The sequence below is a fragment of the Doryrhamphus excisus genome, chromosome 16 (assembly GCF_030265055.1).
Source record: "Doryrhamphus excisus isolate RoL2022-K1 chromosome 16, RoL_Dexc_1.0, whole genome shotgun sequence".
In the NCBI taxonomy this organism is placed as follows: Eukaryota; Metazoa; Chordata; class Actinopteri; order Syngnathiformes; family Syngnathidae; genus Doryrhamphus; species Doryrhamphus excisus.
In genome coordinates, this window is record NC_080481.1 from 2988713 (window position 1) to 3010671 (window position 21959).

General features: G+C 42.0%; 3 protein-coding genes across 3 annotated transcripts in view; 2 read left to right on the plus strand and 1 right to left on the minus strand.

Moving 5' to 3' along the window:
• LOC131104622 (bone morphogenetic protein receptor type-2-like) overlaps positions 1 to 1693 on the plus strand; it is a 44488-nt gene extending 42795 nt beyond the window's left edge. Inside the window, exon 13 of the mRNA XM_058051987.1 lies at positions 110 to 1693. Coding sequence (XP_057907970.1) covers positions 110 to 345 — 236 coding nt within the window. The 3' untranslated portion in view covers positions 346 to 1693. The remainder of the gene's footprint in view (positions 1 to 109) is intronic.
• fam117ba (family with sequence similarity 117 member Ba) lies at positions 553 to 10527 on the plus strand. The gene is made up of 8 exons (XM_058052122.1): positions 553 to 717; positions 1879 to 1916; positions 5689 to 5881; positions 5962 to 6045; positions 6130 to 6243; positions 6946 to 7107; positions 7967 to 8307; positions 8390 to 10527. The coding sequence occupies exons 1-8, from the start codon at positions 553 to 555 to the stop codon at positions 8613 to 8615; spliced, it is 1323 nt and encodes a 440-aa protein (XP_057908105.1). The 3' UTR covers positions 8616 to 10527.
• On the minus strand, positions 9572 to 21341 carry ical1 (islet cell autoantigen 1-like). Its single transcript, XM_058051988.1, has 14 exons — positions 21186 to 21341; positions 20579 to 20610; positions 19663 to 19816; positions 17464 to 17536; positions 14328 to 14451; positions 14056 to 14254; positions 13802 to 13927; positions 13641 to 13739; positions 13486 to 13568; positions 12087 to 12121; positions 11972 to 12004; positions 11619 to 11900; positions 11463 to 11558; positions 9572 to 11388 (listed from the first exon to the last, which is right to left on the minus strand). Exons 2-14 carry the CDS (start codon positions 20584 to 20586, stop codon positions 11273 to 11275), a joined length of 1428 nt encoding a protein of 475 aa, XP_057907971.1. The 5' UTR covers positions 20587 to 20610; positions 21186 to 21341; the 3' UTR covers positions 9572 to 11272.
• Positions 21342 to 21959: the final 618 nt, after the last annotated feature.

Here is a 21959-nt window from a genome sequence, read left to right on the forward strand (position 1 = left end):
CTGTATCACCATGGTAACCCAAATGAGTGAGAGCTTAATCCTATGTGTAGCACCCCTACAGGAGCATATGTGGTATTGAACATCATGTGACTCTCATTGTGGTTTGCAGGTGACTGCTTGGGGCAGCCAGACAGCGGCGACAAGATCAAGAAGCGCGTCAAGACGCCGTACTCCCTGAAGAAATGGCGGCCGACCACGTGGGTCATCTCCACAGACACCAAGGGGCTCGAGGTCAACAACAACGGGTCTGCCCGGAACCAAGGCCACAACAGGCCCAAGTCCACCTCGGCCATTTACCTGCGTGGCGGAGATTTGGTCAGCGAGCGCGGCGACACGCACGTGTGAGCATCCATGAAGACTGAACAAAACTGAGCTATTTTTTGGGGAGGGCGGGAGTGGGTGGGTGAGGGGGGGGTGGGTTTGTGCGCCCCTCTGAATCAGCAAGAGGAAGCTACAAGGGACTGGTGTGGCCTGAGAAAGTCCGATCGTGTACAGCAGTCAAAGGTCTCGCTGCTGTGCGTCTTTTTCGACGGCGCCGTCGCTTTAAACGGAATGCGAGCTATGCAGCATTTGTCGCCCCGCGTCACACGTCCACGTCCAAGCCTTTTTTCTTTTTTCCGCGTGCACTTTGAGCCGATGAGATCGGCGTTTCTGTCCCGCCGTGACTGCGATGCCGCGCCGTCTCTAAACAAGGCGACGAAGACGAAACACAATCGAGTACGAGGCCCCGTTTTGGGAGGAAGAAACGGTCTTAAAAGACGCAACAACCGACTTTTTATTTGTATTTCCTTGATTTTTTTTTTGTATGCGGCATCTCTTGTCTTTGACTATCCAATGTTTTGCATCATTTTAATTGTGCAATAGGATGTAGATTTTAGATGCTTTTGCTCGTTTAGCATCCATTGTTTGTAGCCCATATTTTAAATGTCAATCTCCTTTGCACTTATGATTCGTCACAATCGTTACGCTTCACGCTACATCGTCAAGCCGGCCCCGAGGAGACAACAAATGACAATCCTTCTCTTTTTTTTCCCAAGGAAGGCACAAACAATCACGTTCCTTGAATGGGAGGAGTCTTCTCGGGAATTTCCCTCGCCCGTTTCACACAATCACACCATCAATGGCATTTTCATTTTTTTTTTTTTTTTTAATGCTCATGATCTTAAGGCTGTCGTCCCAGTGTCACCTGACTTGTGCGTGTAACTTTCTGGATGTGACTGAAATTCCGAACCCAGAGACGTCATGTCCTGTATGTGTTCTTTGGGAAACTGTGCTGGAAATGAAACAAAAAAAAAAAAAGAAAGAAAACCAACCCCCTTCCAAAGCACGCTGAATATGATTTCTGCTCCTTCTGGTCACATTGCTTGATATTTCAATGGGTTGGTTGTGTTTGTGTGTTTCTTCATTTGCTTTGCTGGAGCCCAGTGCTGTATACACTCAACGCTTGTTCTCATTGTGTATTCTCTGTGCCACATCAGGACCGACAAAAAAAAGTCTCATTTATGTTTTTGTAATCTGTCATTTGTATGCAAGAACAAAAAGAAACATTTATTGCATAACTTTTATGGGATTCTGTGTTGCAGTCAATGGACATTGATGGCCTTTGATTCCGTTGCTTCACGTTTGCTCAATAAAGTTTCTGTAAAAAATTTTAAAAGTTAGTATGGAAGAAATAAATCTCAATAAATGTATGAAATAACTTGCGTTTGTCTGTTTAGGTTTTAGTTTATGAATGACTGAAAACATTTTTACGCGAGTACAGCGTGACAAAGCCATTAAAAATGGCGTCAGTTTGCAATTTGGCCACGTGAGGGCGACATTTCCCCTTTTGTTTATAAAAGCCTGTTTACTTCACCGCTCTCTGCTCGTGCGCCCTAGCAACTGCAGCATCAGCACGAGGAGCAAGCGTCGGTGAGGTACGTCAGCTTTCCTTTGACTGAGTCAAGCTAGCCTCAGCTAAGTCTAACCGGAAACACGTTGTAGGACGCCAAAGTAAAACTACACTATTTATGTACTGTGCTTCTCGGGCAAGTACTTGAGCTTTGTGTATTGTGCTGACACATATGCGATCTAAATATTAGTGTAATATTATTAGAAAGACACGAGTTGTCGTTTTGATTGTTGGTTTGTCATATTTAAAGCGCTTTATAATGAGCAATATTTTGAAATCACCGGAAGTTTTCTACATTGCCTCTACCTTCACAGTGGTCCAACCGTCGTGCCAAGCGAAGCTAGCCGAGCATCACCGCCCTCTTATTTCTATTCCTTCTGTTTTCTCTGTCCTTGTGTTTATTTTCTATTATTTCGCGATATGCCCGGTAGTCAACCAGGTGCAAAGAGTTCCTCCATTCCCTTCCACATTCTCTTTCTTCGACCGGAAAGCGTTTTTTTCCAGCTAGCCGTCTCAATCGCGACAGAAAAACACCCGCCTATCCAGCGACGCCTATTTTAACACCTCACCATTTGGCCCGCCCGTATTTGCCTGTTTTCTTTTGCGTGTATGTGTTTTATACGTGTCGACGTAGAGGAAACGTCCTTCCTCTGCGGCTTTTTCTAGCATTTTAGGAGGCTACCAGCATCAATCAGGCTGACGGGGAGCTCCCATGCTGCTTTGCGCACCTCGCGACAACAACGCACCTTTGCAGGTAAGTGACGACGGGGCTTCCTCATTTGTAGCATCATGGGACTTAGTGCATGTACTGTAATTCATCTCCCTCTGCCGTTTAAACATTTCTTTTTCAATGTGACGTCGCTTTGCCGCATACTAGCTAGTATTTGATACATATACTTTGTACGTGTGTGCAGTTAGTAACGCCGACCGACGCAGAAATGACCCACTCAAACACAAACCTGGAACATAAAGTGCACGAGAGAAAGGATGCACGTTCACGCAACAAAACCGGAAGCTAGCATCTTCTTCTTCCTAGATAACATAACATAAACATAACATAAATAAACAATAATAAACATAAGGCGTCTTTTAATACATGAGCGGCATCAAATGTGCATTTTTATTTATGTTTATGTTAAAGGCATGTCATGTAACTGGCGCAATATCAATTTTATATTAACAGGGGTGTCCAATGTGTGTCCAAGGGGCCATTTGCAGCCCACAGTTTTTTTTTATTGGCCCACGGCACATTCTAGAATATACTTCAATAAATTTTTTTCGAAAAACACACACACATAAAACAGCAGCAAAATTGGACAGTTATTTTACTAAAATAAAGTTAAAATTTTATGAATGAATGAAAAAGTATATAACTAAATGAGAAAAACTAATAATTTGACAAGAATAGCCTCATATTATGAAGAAATATTGTGTCATTTAGTGGCATAAAGCTGAAATATTATAGAAAAATATGCTTTTTTAAAAGTTGTAATATGATGAAAAGAAAAAAATATTAATTTATTGGAAAATTAGGTTTAAAAAAGATGTTACGAGAACAAAGTACATATATTATGGGAATAAAGTCATAATTACGAGAAGAAAATGTGCAATTGAAAGATTTGGAAAATTAAAAAACAACCAACAGCAGATCCCAAAAAAGAGCTGTCATTTTATGAGAATAATGTCAAAATATCTAGATGCCAATTAAAAATGCCAATACAAATGACAATATATTTTGTATTTCATTACAATATTGCAAATTTATAACGAGAAAATATAAATATTTGAAAAAAGAAATGGGGAAAACTGTAATTGTATGAGAATAAAGTCGAAATATTAAGAGGAAAAAGTGGTATTCTACATTAAAAAATGTTACAATTTTATAAGAATAAGCTTGTAATATTATATATGAGGAAGATGTCATTTTAGTAGCATAGATTGGAAATAAAGAAAGTGTTACAATTGTTAGAATTAAAAATAATTAAAAATAAACAGCAAAAAAGGAAAAATCTGCAATAATTTCACCAGAATAAAGTCAAAATATTAAGAGAAAAAATTATTTAATGGGAAAAAGTTACATTTGTAATTTTGTGTAGTTTCAGTAGCAAAAAAAAGGGAAAAAATGTAATGGGAATAAAGTCCGAATTACAGGAAGAAAATGTTCAAATAATAAAAACGCAACAAGAGAAATGGAAGAAACTGCTATCATTTTATGAGAATAAAGTCATACTCTACAGCGAAAAATAGCCTCAATTTTATGAGAATAAACTTGTAATATTATGAGGAAAAAAATGTTTTAGTAGCATGGAGTTGATATATTAAAGAAAAATATGTATTTTTAAGTTGTAATATGAAAAACAAACCAAAAAATTAAGTTGGGGAAAATTTAGTCATTTTTAAAAGTTGTAATAAAAAAACTGCAAAAAAAAAGGACGAATCAGCGGTAATTTTACAAAAATAAAGTCAAACGTGTAATATTATGAGGAAAAATATGTTGTTTTAGTAGCATGGAGTTGATATATTAAAGAAAAATATGTTGTTTTTTTTAACGTTGTAACATGAAAAACAAACCAAAAAATCTGAAAAATTAAGTTGGGGAAAATGTCATCATTTTTTAAAAAGTTGTAATAAAAAACTGCAAAAACATGACGACTCAGCAGTAATTTTACAAAAATAAAGTCAAACGTGTAATATTATGAAGAAAAAATGTTGTTTTAGTAGCATGGAGTTGATATATTAAAGAAAATATGTTTTTTTTTTTAAAGTTGTAATATGAAAAACAAACCAAAAAATCTGAAAAATTAAGTTGGGGAAAATGTCATAATTTTTTAAAAAGTTGTAATAAAAAAACTGCCAAAAAAGGACGACTCAGCAGCAATTTTACAAAAAATAAAGTAAAACGTGTAATATTATGAGGAAAAAATGTTGTTTGATGGAGTTGATATATTAAAGAAAAATATGTTGTTGTTTTTTAAAGTTGTAACATGAAAAACAAACCAAAAAATCTGTAAAATGAAGTTGGGGAAAATGTCATCATTTTTAAAAAGTTGTAATAAAAAAATGCAAAAAAAAGCAGTAATTTTACAAAAATAAAGTAAAACGTGTAATATTATGAGGAAAAAATGTTGTTTTAGTAGCAAAGAGTTGATATATTAAAGAAAAATATGAAAAACAAACCAAATGTCATCATTTTTAAAAAGTTGTAATAAAAAAAATGCAAAAAAAGGACGACTCAGCAGTAATTTTACAATTATAAAGTCAAATGTGTAATATTATGAGGAAAAAATGTTGTTTTAGTAGCATGGAGTTGATATATTAAAGAAAAATATGTTTTAAAGTTGTAATATGAAAAACAAACCAAAAAATCAGAAAAATTAAGTTGGGGAAAATGTCGTCATTTTTAAAAGTTGTAATTAAAAAAAAGGATGACTCAGCAGTAATTTTACAAAAATAAAGTCAAAATATTTAAAGAAAAAATGTGAAGAAATGTTGTAATTTGATGTAATTTTTGGCTTTATGAAAGTCATAATATTATTATAGGAAACAAACTTAATCAACATACTGCATCATTTATTTGTCTATCATTGCAGTCAACAGTCACAGTATGGGATTAGCTTGGTATCGGATGGATCCCAAAATTGCAGTACGTCCCGCCCCTCCCCCACCTAAACGGTGTTAGAGTGGGGGGGGGGGGGGGGGGTGGATTATCATCCATCCGGTAGCCGACCCAGACTCTATAAGAGGGGCTGATCCTGTCTCGTTTGCCGTGTTGACACATGATGTGTTTACATTTCCAGGACAACCTTCCTCCTCCTCCTCCTCCTCCTCAGTGGCCTTAACCTCCCCCGTCCTTCCGTCATTCTCCTGTCGGCCCCCCGCTATTGTGTCCAGCTGTGGCCGTCACAGGGTGCGAGCGCTGGTGCTCACCTGCCAGGTCCTTGGCCTCAGGACGACTGCCAGCTTCCCTACATGAGGGACAAAGCCACGCAGGTGAGCCTCGTTGCCGGCGGCGATGGAGGAAACATCCACTGTGTTTATTATGTGTGTGTGTGTGTGTGTGTGTGTGTTAGACCCCCAGGGCCTGGGCAGATGAGAGGAGGCGGGGCTCCCACAAGCGATCGGCCTCCTGCGGGAGCACCGACCAGCTCAAGGAGGTGATTTTCACCCTTTCCTGTTTTTAGTTCCGCCGCCACACTCCGAACACGGAGAATTCACGCTCGTGTCCCGACGTTTTCCAGATCGCCAAGCTGCGCCAGCAACTCCAGCGCAGCAAGCGGAGCAGTCGCCATCGCAGGGACAAAGAACGCAAATCGCCTTTCAATGGCGGCAACCACGCCATCATGCAGTCGCAGGTGAGCATCAGTGTGTGGGAGTGTCGCAGTAAAATGGCTTCATGAGGCGGGGGGGGACCAGGGGGGGTTGCGTTACATGATCACAAGCAAATGACGATGGACTGCCATTGATTGACATGTTTTGAGACGCTGCCCCTCCAAACTCTCCCTCTCGCTTGATGTCCGATTTCACATCAACATTTGCGATAAGAGTGACTGTTCAGAAACCCCCATCCGCTCTTCAATTGCCGTTGTTCACTCGCGACGCAATCCAGGTTGAATCCCTAAACACACCTCGTATGTGTATTCAATCAATGTAAGAGGAACAGCACACGACCATGGTGCGTTCAAGTGTCCAAAATATCAATAAAGCATAAAGCATAAACCACCAAGTAGGATTCCTGCTTTATAAATGCTACATATGTTTTTGCAGTTGGAGCATAGAAAAAGTGTTCTTCTAAATACCTGATTTTTTTTACATTAGAGTCCTCTGTGCATGATATAGCACCCCTATAGTCACCTTTACACTGCTATTACCCAATATAGTAGACACAATAAGACAAAGTAACGTTAGTTTCATTGATCAGTCTAATAAGACCCGCCCCTTCACCGCCAGGCCACCAAAGCCACGAATGGGCAGATAGCCGCCATTTTGCAGACAAATGAATATTCCATGTTGACTTTGTGCAGGTGTTATTGTAATCCTGCCATCGTGTGCTTCAGGGTGTTTGTGTTTTGCAGGCGCCCATTCCCAAGACCATCCTGATACCCATCCCGATATCCAAGTCGTCCGCCCCTCGTTTCCGCAACAGCGTGGAGGGTCTCAACCAGGAGATCGAACGCATCATCATCCGAGACACCCCCGAGAAGGACGAGACCATCGTGGTGAGTGACGCCATGGATCGAAGCATAGCCACCTTCCTTTTGTAGCCGGCAACATGACCCGTGCCAAAAAACACCCATATATTCCTGCCGCAAGGTATGCTGGGTAGCTTGTGGTACTCTTCAACATTTTGATTGTTTGTTGGGGAGATCATCGAAAAAGTAAGCAAGGAGTTGACATGCTCTAGATGTCCAATGCTTTATTATTCACAGTTCATATTGTTGTCACTGGACTACCCAGCATACCTTGCAGGCACTTGGAAGTAGCAGTTTTAAGTGGTATTTTTAGCACTTTATCGTTGTTTATCGCCGACGTAGTAGTAGATTTATGTGATGCGTTAACTTGCTGTGGGTGCCTTTTGGTTTTGTTTTGTTGCACCGTGAGCAAGTGTGTCGTAAATTTGTATATTGTCATACAATTTGTCATATTTTTCCCCACTCAAATTTTCCAAAAATTTTGTTTCTTATATTAGCTTTTTCAAATATAATTAATATTTCATCTATTAAATTTTTCCTCATAATATTCAGAATTTATTCTCATTAGAGTATAGCTTTTTATTCATATTTTGACTATTTTGAATAATTATTATTATTTTTCAATACCTTATTGCCAACTTGGTCTACATTTTTCTGGTAATCGATTTTATTCCTGGTATTTTGACTTTATTCTCTTAATTTTTCCACAATCTAATTTTACAGAAATTACATATTTGTTGTTTTGTTTCTCATATAAAGAGTATTTTAAAAAACAAACAAACATATTTTTCTTTATTATTTCAGCCTTATGCTGCTAAAATATTAAATATGCTTGTAAAATGACAACTTTTACAGTGAACCTCGTTTGTTGTTGTTTGTGCGGCAGCCACAGGATGTCCCCGACGGGCACCGCGCGCCGCCGCCCGTGCCCCCGCAGCGCAGCAGCAGCACCCGCAGCATCGACACGCAGACCCCCTCGGGGGGCGGCGGCCTGGGCGGGAGCCACAGCAACAGCAGCAGCCGCCCCGACTCCATCTCGCCATCCTACCTCACCGTCCTCAACGATGCGAGCGGCGGCGGCGGCGGCAGCCCCTTTGAGGAAAAAGAGCTGGGTCAATACTCGCCGCTGCCAAAGTACGCCGCCTCGCCGCGGCCCAACAACAGCTACACGTTCAAGAGAGAACCTCCGGAGGGCTGCGAGAAAGTCAAAGTGTCTGAGGAGTCTCTGTATGTACAAAACGTTTTTTTTTTTTCGTTTTTTTTTTTTTTTAAAAAGCGTCAAAAATGAATCAGGTTTGTTTTCTCCCAGGCCAAAAACCCTGCAGGAGATCCCCCCCTTCCTGTGCCCCGACCGCAACAAAGTCAACTTCATCCCCAACAGCGGTTCCGCCTTCTGCCTCGTCAGCATCCTCAAGCCCCTGCTCCCCACCCCGGACCTTAACTTCCGCCCCGGGGTGGGCCTGCGTAGTCTGTCCCCGTCGCTGGTGCCTCTGTCCACCCAGCCCTGCCTCCTGGAGGAGCCCGAGAGCTTCTAATGAGGCCTTTCCACGCATCCTTCAACACTTTCAAGCTCCCTACGAGAAAAAAAACAACAACAAAAAAAAAAACGGCCTTCAGCATGCAAGCACTCTGATGTCTTTAGCCGCGTCTCCATCGAGACGCGCTTTGTTCAAACGACGCTTCCCACTGCCTCACCCCCTCTGACAACACATTTCATTGTCCTCTTTTTTATTCTTCTTAGCGTTTTTGGAAGGAAAAGGGCCTAAAGACCTTGATTTCATCGTACTATACCATGACGCCTTTCCACAAGACATATCTTTTTTTTAATATATATACTTAGAAAAGATGCCTTCCACCACAGAAGGGCCAAGGTGCTGCCGGAATGTAGCAAAACTTGAAGGGGGGGTAAGAAAAGAAAAAAAGGTGCCTAATATTTTAGACCACTTCGTTGAACAAATCTGATGTAGCGCCCACGGCGGGGCGAAGCTAACCAATTCATTTGGATTTGCTAACGCTAAGAGTACACACGCGCACACACGTGCACATACGGAAGTACTCCATTTGAAACGCATCCCAAGTGAAAATACGGAAGTGCACTCATTGCTACGCAGTACACGAAAGCCGCAATCTTCTGCCCCCTTGTGGCGACACTTGTCAGACAGTTTAAAAACGACTTATTGAATCCACCAAGCGGTTAATTGATGGTGTACCGACTCGACGTATCATGTCTCCAGTCAACCTCCCCATATTTGTGCCATAGGAATGTACTTGGATGTAAATACAGGCGCACCGCCGGATTGTATCATTATATGACGAAAGACAATGAACAATTGTATCGTATTCCACCCACAGCATCACCCCCCATTAATTACCCTACGGCGCCGCTGAGTACTGTGAATTACATGTTATCATTATTGTAAATAGTAATGTATTTATTTATCAAGAGAGGATGGAATCAATAATAGCTGACGTCATCCATCTCAGGTCGTAGTGAACAGAGTGCACCCCCACCTCCCCTTCAAAATAAAACTACTATGCGTGTAGCGTCGCAGTCAACACCTTATGATGGAAACCGGTACTAAACAAGCTGAAGGTGTTTGTTCAGCATTTTTTTTAATTAAGGAAATCATTTCCCCCTTTTTTTAATCAAGCAAGAAATACATTGTATTGCTCCAAATATGTGTCGTCTTTTAATGACGTTGTTGTATGCATGAGTGAATGAACATGTACTAGAATTGTGTACATGAAAACAATTTCCGGTAATCTTCAAAGATGCCGCATAACAATACTTTAGCTTAATTACGTGTTCAAGTACATGAGAAGAAAGCGTCTGATAACAAAGGGACCTCATTTCTTCCATGTCAGTAAAGATGCAATCCACCATATTGTCTTCTGTCGCGCCGAAAGGCACCAACGCCTCGTATGATTGGTCGACAGGAAAGGTTCCACAACACAATGTATGATTGGTCAAACTAGATTCAACAACGCGACGCGTAGCAACAGACTTAAAGCGGCACATGATTGGTCGAAATGATTCCGCAACCCAACTGGAAAAAAAAGCAACCTATGACTAGCAGCAATACTAACACCGCTTACGATTGGTCGACATAAGATACTATAATGGTGATTGGTAGCACCACCGTCAGCAACACGACGTATCATTGGTCAAAAAAAAGGTTCCACAATGTGACGTATGATTGGCGGGAAGAATGTTCACTGTTCATCACAATTACACAACACAGGATATGATTGGTCTCAATTAGTTAACAACACGACATATGATTGGTCTCAATTAGTTAACAACACAACGTATGATTGGTCTCAATTAGTTAACAACACAACGTATGATTGGTCTCAATTAGTTAACAACACAACGTATGATTGGTCCAAAAAGAAACTACAAATATGTCCGCCACGTATTTCAATCACTAGAGCGTATTTGTGTGGTTGCCAACAGTTTATCGATCTATACATATTTATTTAACGTAAATTTTGTAGTTAAACCACAAAAGTGTGCATATAACACACAACGTATATTGTCTCCTTGTCTAGTTTATTCCTTAGCAGATCCCCCAGTCGGTTCAAATAAAGTAATTGCAATAAAACAGTTTGAGAATAGACAAATACATTCGTTAAGAGTCAACAGTAGTATACACAATGTGACATGAGTAAATATTCCTTCAGTTGTACAACATCTGTAAAGCTCAAGGGAGGAAAAGTGATCAAGTAAAATACAGTAGTAGTAATCCTAATAATAGTGTTATTGATGAATGAAGTATATCAGGCACACATGTGGAGACTTCATTCCGTGTCTCTATGGCTGCTAATGCCTGATGTAACCGTCGTCTTGTTATATCACATATAAGTGTCATTTTGATAGATATGTTTTCTAATGTAATAATGTAAGTGGTAGAAGATGTCATAACATTCCTATTGCGTGTCAAAATCTGTGTATACATAATTCACAGTGAAATGTTTCCATTCCATTTTCACTCATGTGTAAGTGAATATAAAAGCTAAGTGTTGTTGAAGTGTGTAGTCCTGCAGATGACGAATAAAAGAGGAAAAAAGCAGTCAGTGACGTGTGCTAACAGTCATTTTCTATGTGCGTGTGTGTGTGTATTTCGATATCACAACATCTTACACTGCGGCACACACACACACACACACACACACACACACAAAAACAGCTTCAGGCATTGAGCAGCTCGTCTGCAGATCGTCCGATAGCATCAGGGTTGGAGAGGGGATCCAGATCTGCGAAGAGGTTGAACCACGCAGACATATCTCTGGATCCACCTGTGGTAGCTAGCACCCCCATCACGTTTTACTAATCAATATCAGAAAGACGATAAGAACATTTGCTGAGTTTGGTAGCTTACCACTGGCTCCAGAGGCTGGAGCCGGAGCAGCTGATTGGCTCTGAGGGGCAGGAGGCTGAAGGGGCGGAACTTGGAACATAGGTGGCGTTGACCAGCCTGGTAAACAAAAAAACATCAACAACATGGTCGGGGGGCTCGTACCAACAGAAGGTTCACCTGTGGAACTGAGACTGTGGTCCAGCAGCTGGGAAGGTAGGAAGCCAGTAGGGATCGGGGAGGTGCACGGGGGCTGCGGAGGAGTCTGGACCGGAGCAGGGGTCCCTGCAGGGACGACGCTGGGGACTTCAAAGAGCCCGAATGCGTCCTGCCACTCTCGGCTGAAGTCGTCGGCTGCGCCGGGAGTCGGACTGAGCAGGTCTTTAAGGAACGCCATGTCACTCCGTTCGCCGTCTTCATCCTCTGGCGTCGGCCCCGTGCCGGTGGGGTCCGCCATAACACCTTAGACAGGTCATTTCTTGCTTTAGACTTTAAGCGTAAGAACGGAAGTGAGCCGATGGCCACACGCTTACCACTGCCACTTTCTAGACTGCTGGGGGCGGGGCCTGTGGAATCAGACCATGAATGGAGACAATGTGGTCATTATAAAAGTATAACGTGGATTATCAAGAGTAGACATCCACATACCTGTGTCAGCAGCACCGTCATCCAGGCACACCAGACTAGGAAAATGATAAAAATATAGTCATTAATAACACCACAACCATTTTGGAATGACGTCACCACAGGTAATAGTGTAAAATATTATTATGTCTACTATATTGGGTAATAGTGTAAAGTATTATTATGTCTACTATATTTTAGTTATGTGTCTTATTTGTGTCTTATTATGTCTACTATATTGGGTAATAGTGTAAAGTATTATTATGTCTACTATATTGGGTAATGGTGTAAAGTAAGAGTGTAAAGGTGACTATAGGGGTGTTATTTCCTGTCTACAGGGCTCTAATTATGTTTAGAAAATGTATAAATAGTTGTAAACAGGTTTTCTATGCTTTATGAAAGTATTCCATTTATCAATAAGGAATTCTATTTCATGGAAATTCACGTATTACAGTCGTTCTAGAAGTGATAAATGAAGGAATACTTGTAAAGCATCCATGACCATCATGAACATACAGTCTTCCCTCACCACACCGCATATTGAATTTATTTTTATTTATCTATTTTTTATATTTATTTTTTGATATATATCATTTTGATAAGATTAGCTGAAAATCAATTGATAACTGTGCTGGTTAGCTATTGCATTTAATATTCATTCATTCATTTTCTACCGCTTATCCTCACAAGGGTCGCAGGAGCCTATCCCAGCTGATTTGGGGCGAGAGGTGGGGTACACCCTGGACGGGTGGCCAGCCAATCACAGGGCACATATAGACAAACAACCATTCACACTCACATTCATACCTGTGGACAATTTGGAGTCGCTAATTAACCTAGCATGTTTTTGGAATGCACGGGGAGAACATGCAAACTCAACACAGAGATGGCCGAGGGTGGAATTGAACTCAGGTCTCCTAGCTGTGAGGTCTGCGCGCTAACCACTTGACCGCTGTGCAGCCCGTTTTCTATACTCTAACTATGAAAATATTCCAAACATGGAAATGTACTCTTCACTTTCAGGTCTGAAACCAATTAAAAGTAATATTTTATGGGTCGGGATGCATGGCGGTCGAGTGGTTAGCGCGCAGACCTCACAACTCGGAGACCCGAGTTCAATTCCACCCTCGGCCATCTCTGTATGGAGTTTGCATGTTCTCCCCGTGCATGCGTGGGTTTTCTCCGGGTACTCCGGTTTCCTCCCACATTCCAAAAACATGCTAAGTTAATTGGCGACTCCAAATTGTCCATAGGTATGAATGTGAGTGTGAATGGTTGTTTGTCTATATATGCCCTGTGATTGGCTGGCCACCAGTCCTGGGTGTACACCACTTCTTGCCCGAAGACAGCGACCCTTGTGGGGATAAGTGGTAGGAAATGAATGAATGAATGAATTTTCTGGGTAATTTGGTGTGCTTCTCACCTGTCCGTGTTGCTCTGTAGAATCTTCCCCTTGTCGTCGTCTTGCTGTGCTTCAGTCATTTGCTCCAGCGGATCCCGCAGGTCCTACCAGCATTTAACAAGTAATAAAAGCGACGCTAGGAAATGGAATATGTGCGCCAGGCGGCGTCTCCCCACCTTGAGTGTGGTGAACTTGTACGGTATGTGTCCCTGAAAAGCATCGTGGATGTCGGCCAGGGCGTGGGCCGTCTTCTCCCAGAACTGCAGCAGGGTGGTCTGCGGGCCGAGGAAACGTGTGTGAAATATGTAAACGCACGCTCAAAGGCGGTCGGACCCACCTGGTAGTTGCAGAGTGAGTGCGAGAGCATGTTGCAGCGGCTGGCACCCAGCATGTCCACCTTCTGGCACACGTCGTTCTTTAGCTTCTCAAACTCGTTCTTCGTCGCCCTCACTTGACCTTGAACCTGCCAAGACAGCAATTCATGAAAGTATAGCTTTCTTCTGTCCACGACCGTTTGCTCCTCAGCCATTATTTCAAGTTAGCCTATGTAGCCAAAATGGCTACAAGACTTAGTTAGCATGGTGGTGTTACCTTGCGGAACTTTTCCAGCTGCTTATAAGTGTCCGGGTCGAGTTCTTGAGAGATGTCTTTCATCCAGAGCAGAGCTCCTCTGTACTCCGTGCGAGCTTTCTCCATGCGGCCGACGGTCAGCAGCGTATCGGCGATGGCGCGCCGTCTGAACGTCTCCACCTCCTGGTGTAAACGTTGCAGCGGCGGGCTGAGCACCATCCTGCGGCACAGCAAACGCAAGAGTTTAGAACGCACGGCGGCGTGCATTTCATCGACGCGGCGGCCGTCTTAACCTCTTCTTGGCGGAGGTGCACAGCGCCTTGCTGGTGGCGTCCATCATGTTGCCGGCCTTGGTGCGGTCTCGCTCAGCTTGGAAGCGCAAGAACAGGCCCAACTCGTTCTCCTCCTGGGACAAACCTGATGGAGGGAAAAAACAGAGCGATGGCTCTTCCTGTGGTTAGCGTGAATGGCGTCATGACAAACATAATCAATGGAAGCCGTGTACTCGCTTTTGTGAGGTATTGTGTGTCATTGTGTGTCTATTCAAGAGTCAAATTGCTTGTTGCACGGTAGACGAGTGGTTAACATGCAGGCCACACAGCCAGAAGACCCAAGTTTGATTCCATCCTCAGCCATCTCTGTGTGGAGTTTGCATGTTCTCCTCGCTCTCCTCCTCCATTCCGAAAACATGCTAGGTTAATTAGCGACTCCAAATTGTCCATAGGTATGAATGTGAGTGTGAATGGTTGTTTGTCTATATGTGCCCTGTGATTGGCTGGCCACCAGTCCAGGGTGTACCCTGCCTCTTGCATGAAGACAGCTGGGATAGGCTCCAGCACGGCCACAACACTCATGAGGATAAGCGGTAGAAAATGAATGTTGCAGTGTCATTGTTTACATTCATTCGTTTTCTACCGCTTTTTCCTCACGAGGTTCGTGGGTGGTGCTGGAGCCTATCCCAGCTGTCTTCAGGCAAGAGGCGGGGTACACCCTGGACTGGTGGCCAGCCAATCACAGGGCACATATAGACAAACAACCATTCACACTCACATTCATACCTATGGACAATTTGGAGTCGCTAATTAAACTAGCATGTTTTTGGAATGTGGGAGGAAACCGGAGTACCCGGAGAAAACCCAAGCATGCACGGGGAAAACATGCAAACTCCACACAGAGATGGCTTAGGATGGAATCAAACTTGGGTCTCCTGGCTGTGTGGCCTGCATGTTAACCACTCGACCACCGTGCAACAAACAATTTGACTCTTGAATAGACTTGTATCTTTCACTGAAAACCCACGCATGCACGGGTAGAACATGCAAACTCCAAAAGAGATGGAATTGGAATTGAACCCTGGTCTCCTAGCTGTGAGGTCTGCGCGCTAACCACTCGACCGCCGTGCCGCCCCATTGTTTACATATTTTGGTTAAATATATATGGCTAAAAAAGTGATTTTATTTCAGAAAGATTTTATTGCAGTTTAAATTATCCCACAACAGCCAAAATCATAACAATTATATAATATACAAAATAATCACAATAACAAGTTGACTATATCTACTACATTGGGTAATACCAGGGTAAAAGTGACTGTAAGGGTGTTTTTTTCATGTCAAATCAAATCAACTTTATTTGTAGAGCACTTCATGGCATGGCACTAAGGATCAAGGAAACGCCACCTTTGGGGCTGTCCACACTGGGAGGAGCCGCAGGCCATGCCATCGGGGGACCAGCACCCGAGCCCCCCCGACTCCGACAGACGGGCGGACCCCCACATCAAAGGGAGGAACCCTCAGCCGGCCAGGTCGATGGGACCCAAGGATGGCACCCCCTCAGCAGACCCGACACAGCCCCCAGTGTGGAGGACCCCCCCGAGGGGGTCATTGGACATTGACATGTCCAATAATGCTAAAAATCGTAAAGATATTTTCTATGCTCCAACTATAAAATACTCCATTTATAAATGAGGCAGAAATTGACTGGAACCAATTAGCCATGATAAGTGAGGGATTACTGTATACGGCCAACAAGTAATTGCTAGCAGGAGGTTACGGAGGAGGAGGAGTGAGCCATCTTAGTGTGCAGGGGCGCCTCCGTGCAGCAGTATAATCTAAGCTCTATTAAGAGCAGAAAAAAAGCTCTTTTTATGAGTGTATGGATTAGCTTCACTCATGCATTCATTTGAATCATAACACGCATAAGCGATTTAACTAAGAGCATTTGTGATGGTTGCTGGGTCCCACGTGAACGCTCATTTTACAGATAAGGTGCATGGCAACCTCGGTTTTGGAACGTCCCGGTTTTCGTGGTGGCAACAAATTACTCAATTTGCCCGCGTTGCTGACTCACTGCCTGTGTGTGTTTGAGTGTGAGTGCTAAACAAACCACCATGGGGCCAAACAAAGTTGTGAGCGAGAGTTATTTGATAAAGGTGTTTGATGTTACATGTTCATTAATCATTCATTCATTCATTCATTTTCTACCCGTTATCCTCACGAGGGTCGCGGGGGTGCTGGAGCCTATCCCAGCTATCACACCCTGGACTGGTCGCCAGCCAATCACAGGGCACATATAGACAAACAACCATTCACACTCACATTCATACCTATGGACAATTTGGAGTCACCAATTAACCTAGCATGTTTTTGGAATGTGGGAGGAAACCGGAGTACCCGGAGAAAACCCACGCATGCACGGGGAGAACATGCAAACTCCACACAGAGATGGCCGAGGGTGGAATTGAACCCTGGTCTACTAGCTGTGAGGTCTGTGCGCTAACCACTAGACCACCGTGCAGCCCCTGTTCATTAATCAATTTATCAAAATTGTTATTTTTATGTGAAATAACCGGGCTGCATGGCGGTCGAGTGGTTAGCGCGCAGACCTCACAGCTAGTAGACCAGGGTTCAATTCCACCCTCTGCCATCTCTGTGTGGAGTTTGCATGTTCTCCCCGTGCATGCGTGGGTTTTCTCCGGGTACTCCGGGACCCGAGTTCAATCCCACACTCGGCCGGGACCCGAGTTCAATCCCACACTCGGCCATCTCTGTGTGGAGTTTGTATGTGTGGCTTCCAAAACCACATTCCAAAAACATGCTAGGTTAATTAGTGACTCCAAATTGTCCATAGGTATGAATGTGAGTGTGAATGGTTGTTTGCCTATATGTGCCCTGTGATTGGCTGGCCACCAGTCCAGGGTGTACCCCGCCTCTCGCCCAAAAAGACAGCTGGGATAGGCTCCAGCACCCCCTGTGACCCTTGTGAAGATAAGCGGTAGAAAATGAATGAATGAATGTAAAACAACCCATTTTTGTGTTGTTTAGATATTTGAGTTGTCCCAAAAGCTAAACATACTTGTGTGACAAATATGCAGTCATACAACACAATCCTCTGCGATCGGTCAAAATCATCGAAGATTTCGGGACTCACGTGTGATCCTAAGCTGGTACTTCTCGATCACTTTCAGCAACTCGGTGCAGGTGGACTGAACTGAGCGAAAGAACTGTGGAAGACAAAATGAAACATAAGTAATGACGACAGTTTATAACTGGGGTGTCCAGTCTTTTTCCATCGAGGTCCACATAGTGAAAAATGAAAGGATCACTTTGATATTTTGTAAAGCAACACGTGTAGATATGGTAAAAATACAGTATATATTTGAAGAAAAACCTGCATCTCAGCTTTGTGATATAGCTGAAAAAGGCCATTATTAGTACTATGATCTTGGGTCTATGCTCTTATTTTCAGGTTTTGCTGTTTTCTTAAATTACGACTTTTTTCCTCTTAACATTTTGACTGTATTCTTATAAAATGTTTTCATTTTTGCTAATATTTTTAGAATGTGCCACATGCTACACTTTGGACTCCCCTGGTTTATAACCTAAAGCAAGTCAAACAAAAGGTGACATTTAATATTTAATAACAATTCTCCAAGTGCTTATAACTCTGCTATGACTGTTAAATGAGAGGGCGGACAAACTGAGGGGGCAAATAAAACAAAGTGAGGCCACCCGAGCAAATGGAAAGTAACTGATTAACTGTAGAATAAACAGTGTGCCCTGCCTATGGTGGTTCTATTTTGCTTCCAGATGAAAGCCACTTAGCTGAAACGGGTCCAAATCTAAGTCAGAAGTGCAGATTGGCTATATTTTATAAGATACAGTATTGGGTCAAAACAGGAAATACGCAAAATAAGACAAAAACGGGAGTTTATCAGAATGTACAGTGTGTCTACAAGCAACCAGTTCTATCTGAAAACCTGTCTGCACATTCCAATACATTCATTTTAATATGTCTAGAGTTTTGACATAAATTTATTTTATTTTTTTATCGCGGAAATCTCTTTTGGAAGTTGACAAAATGCATGCATGTAGAGAAATTTCATGAACGGTAGAAGAAATTGACTTTTGCATCAGAGTTTCCAAGGCAGATCATTATAAGCAGTTGGTGGCAAACCCTACAAAGTTGAAGTTACACTGACTATTGTTGGATGACCTGTGATGTTTGATGTGATAACCCTGCTGCTGAGTAGAAGAGACAAGCCCAAAAGTGTCCTTCAGATACTGAATAAAGGGGACTTTGTTGTTTTAAGTGATACTTTAGCTTGCAATAGTCAATCACTTAATGACTTAGGATATTTCTTGTTTATTTCTTGACAGATAAAATGCAACATAAAGGCAACCTGTTATGCTCTTTCCATTTTTCTGACCTATAAATGTTGTTAGAATGTTGTATTATGGCGTTAAACGATGCCAAAGTTTCAGATAATGAGATGTGTGCATTTGGAAATGAGCCCTGAACAGTTTGGGATGGCTCTGAACGCTCGGTTTCAGCTCACTGACTGTGACCTCACAGTGAGCCTTGTGAGAAGTCATCGGCTGAATGGGTGCGGCCAGGTACAAGCTACGGATCTACCAGAGTTTTTTTTAAACACGGTTAGTCCTGCAAAAAACTTGTAATGGCCACATTTCGACAACCGATGTGCCAAGATTGTCTGCACGCAGTAAAAGCGCACCTACATAACCACTCTGAGTTCATACAAGGTAAGGTCTGCAGCCAGTCTGCAGCTCCCAACCACTTTTCAAGCAGCTCTCCGAAGGATTTATTCATTTCATATCAACTCCTATACCGACAAAATTATAAAGTGGGGTTCGGCAGTAGTCCAGAAGTCCTCGAGAGAGCTTGGGAGTGGGACCGATCACAGCGGAGTGGGCATGCCCGGAGGCGGGCCATGGGAGGAATAAATTACAACAGATCGTTTTTGGAAAACTAAGGAAATACAGCTGGAATAGGTGTGGATTCAGGAAGATATAGAAAGCTAGAAAGTGCGGATTACCATGTGTAGCTGCTCTATAGTAGTCCTCAACTCAATACAAAGGGTCGAAAATGAGCATAACAGGTCCCTTTTAAATATTTTCAGAAAATAAATATAATTTTAAAATCTATTGTAAACTGATGCAATTTAGATGTAAAACAATATCATGAAATATATTGAATGCAATAGCTAACCAGCACAGTGATCAACTGATTTTTAGTTCATCTTATCAAAATGTATTTGATTTAGCCACTTTTATCTACGAAGCACATCAAGTCCAAAAATTTGTAGACCGATTGTCGGTCTTGTCCAACCTCCAGCTTTGCGTCCAGATCAGCGTCTGAGGCCACCACGTACTCGTCCTCTTTTTTGCCAGTAACTTTGATGAGCACTTGCTTGGTTTTCCAGAACTTCTTCTGCATGCGTGCCACCACTGAGCTGTCCTCGCCGAGCAGGTCGCCAACAAACCTGTGGCAAGAGGAAAGGGTTAGGACCTTCTGTTGGACTGAAATATTTTGACTTTTTTTTTTTTAATTACTCGGGCTGCCAAACCATTAAGGTCAACTTATTCACAGCCTCCACTAATTTAGATTATACCCAATTCATCTAAAAAACATTTTTTTAAAGACACAAAAAGCCCACCACAGATACATTTGGACCACCACAAATACATTTGGTGAGTCTTTTTTTTATGGGACTGGCTGCGCAGCTTTCATTACAACTATGCAAAGTATGTATCATATGCATGTATAAAAACACATGCACCGACTGTTATGCACATGTTGGCCAATCAGAAGTAGCTCCTACACGCTTTTCAAGTAGCTCTCCAAAGGGTTTATTCAGTTTTTAATCAACTCCTATATCGACCAAAATTAGAAAGTAGGGTTCGGCAGTAGTCCGGAAGTCCTCGGGAGCACTTGGGAGCGTAACCAATGACATTCATATTGTTGTTAAATCAGTTTTAAAAACATCAGCTTCTCTCGTACATTTCTTTTGACACTCTCACTGCACTAATATACACACACTGAGCCGAATGTTTTATTTTATTTTTTTTTAAGCTGAATGTTTTAAAAATCTCTACTCTGACGGGAGTGATGCAAATGCTCAGTTTTTAAACACTAAAACGTGGCTGAAAGGCCAAAACACAGAGGAACCCAATGCCACAGATGGATTGCAGTCCTTTGGGAAACACTGCAATGATTATCATTTTGAAGTTGAATGCTCACTTACCCTTCCATGACTGGATATCAGTCTCTACCAGGCTGCAATGATAAAAGTAGACCATTAATTCACGGAAATGTCCACAAATGCGGACACACAGAATTCTCAACCATTCTGCTCTCCAGTAAACCTATACATGTTTTTGTTTAATAATGTGTTGTAAAGGTGGTATATTTTTCAAAACGTAGTAGGCTACATTGACTTCTTTTCCTGTTTGTTACGAGGGTTGAAAACCTCAGTAGTCTCACTACATCCTACACAAATAAAAATAAGTACATTCATATTTATCAGTTAATTATACATTGACGTAAAGCACAGATTAGAGCACCTGCTACTAAAGCAAGGACAACAGCTGGCTGCCAAACAAACCCTGCTTCACCAACACTGGGACAAATTAGTCCTTCCGGCGTGGATATGAGTGTAATATGTCCACAAATTATATATATATATGTATGTAAAGTAAAGGAATTACATTTAACGACATTTAATGATATCACGAAATAGAGTAATAGTTGTCGACGCCTGCCAGTAATGGTGGTAGATTCGCTCTACCAGCTAGCGAGCTATTTAGCTAGCAAGCGATATTTACGCGATTTGAGGATTTTTTTAAACTTACCTTAAATACAGCGTATCAGTCCTTATATGCGAGTCATGGGTCAATTTAAATCAAACGTTTCTGTATTGTTTTATGTTTGTCACATAGTGCCAGCATCTATGACAGCAGCAGGTAGTCTACTCTCGCGATATTCGTTAAAGCGTGAGTCAGAGAAACAGGATATGCAAAAATTAGTAGTGACGATACTGGTCACACCGAAGATCGTCTATTTTACAACGCTGTACCACGTCTACCCTCCTTTATGTACAGTCGTATATAGTATCGATTGCATTGACTATACAATATAAACTGCAAAATTCCACATTATGGATTTTATTATGTAATAGTAAAAACTCAATATCAGTAATAATAGTAGAAACTTATAATGGAATGATTCTGTAGTAACAGAACGTTTTCGATACACACTAAGCACACATGTCATTTTTTGCATCTTTGGGCCCAACCTGTTGGACGAGAAAATGTCCGTTACGTCTGTTAAGAAACAGAATAAATAAAAATCATTTAATGTAACGCCCCAACTCTTGCAAAATATAAATTTATTGTATTTGAAAATATACGTTAGAATGCAGTCTTCATAAGATATGACATTTTTATATCGAATTTAATAGGATACATCTTTGTAAACGTTAATATTTTGAGAAAAATGTAATTTAGTTGACAAAACCATTTTTTTTTATTTATACTCACGGTTTTATGGTTTAGAATAGAATCGCTAATCAATTACATCGAAAGGGCAAAGAAATAATGGGGGGGGGGGGGGGGGCTCATTCGCCA

What these genes read in the sequence shown, in the direction of transcription:
- ical1 (XM_058051988.1), bottom strand. An exon ending in ACAAGTTCACCACACTCAAG is followed by an intron (nt 13,569 to 13,640) that starts GTGGGGAGACGC and finishes AAATGCTGGTAG; the next exon opens with GACCTGCGGGATCCGCTGGA. An exon ending in CAGTCTAGAAAGTGGCAGTG is followed by an intron (nt 11,901 to 11,971) that starts GTAAGCGTGTGG and finishes GACCTGTCTAAG; the next exon opens with GTGTTATGGCGGACCCCACC.
- fam117ba (XM_058052122.1), top strand. Translation starts at nt 553, where the DNA reads ATGCGAGCTATGCAGCATTTGTCGCCCCGCGTCACACGTCCACGTCCA. An exon ending in TGAGGGACAAAGCCACGCAG is followed by an intron (nt 5,882 to 5,961) that starts GTGAGCCTCGTT and finishes TGTGTGTGTTAG; the next exon opens with ACCCCCAGGGCCTGGGCAGA. An exon ending in AGAAGGACGAGACCATCGTG is followed by an intron (nt 7,108 to 7,966) that starts GTGAGTGACGCC and finishes TTTGTGCGGCAG; the next exon opens with CCACAGGATGTCCCCGACGG.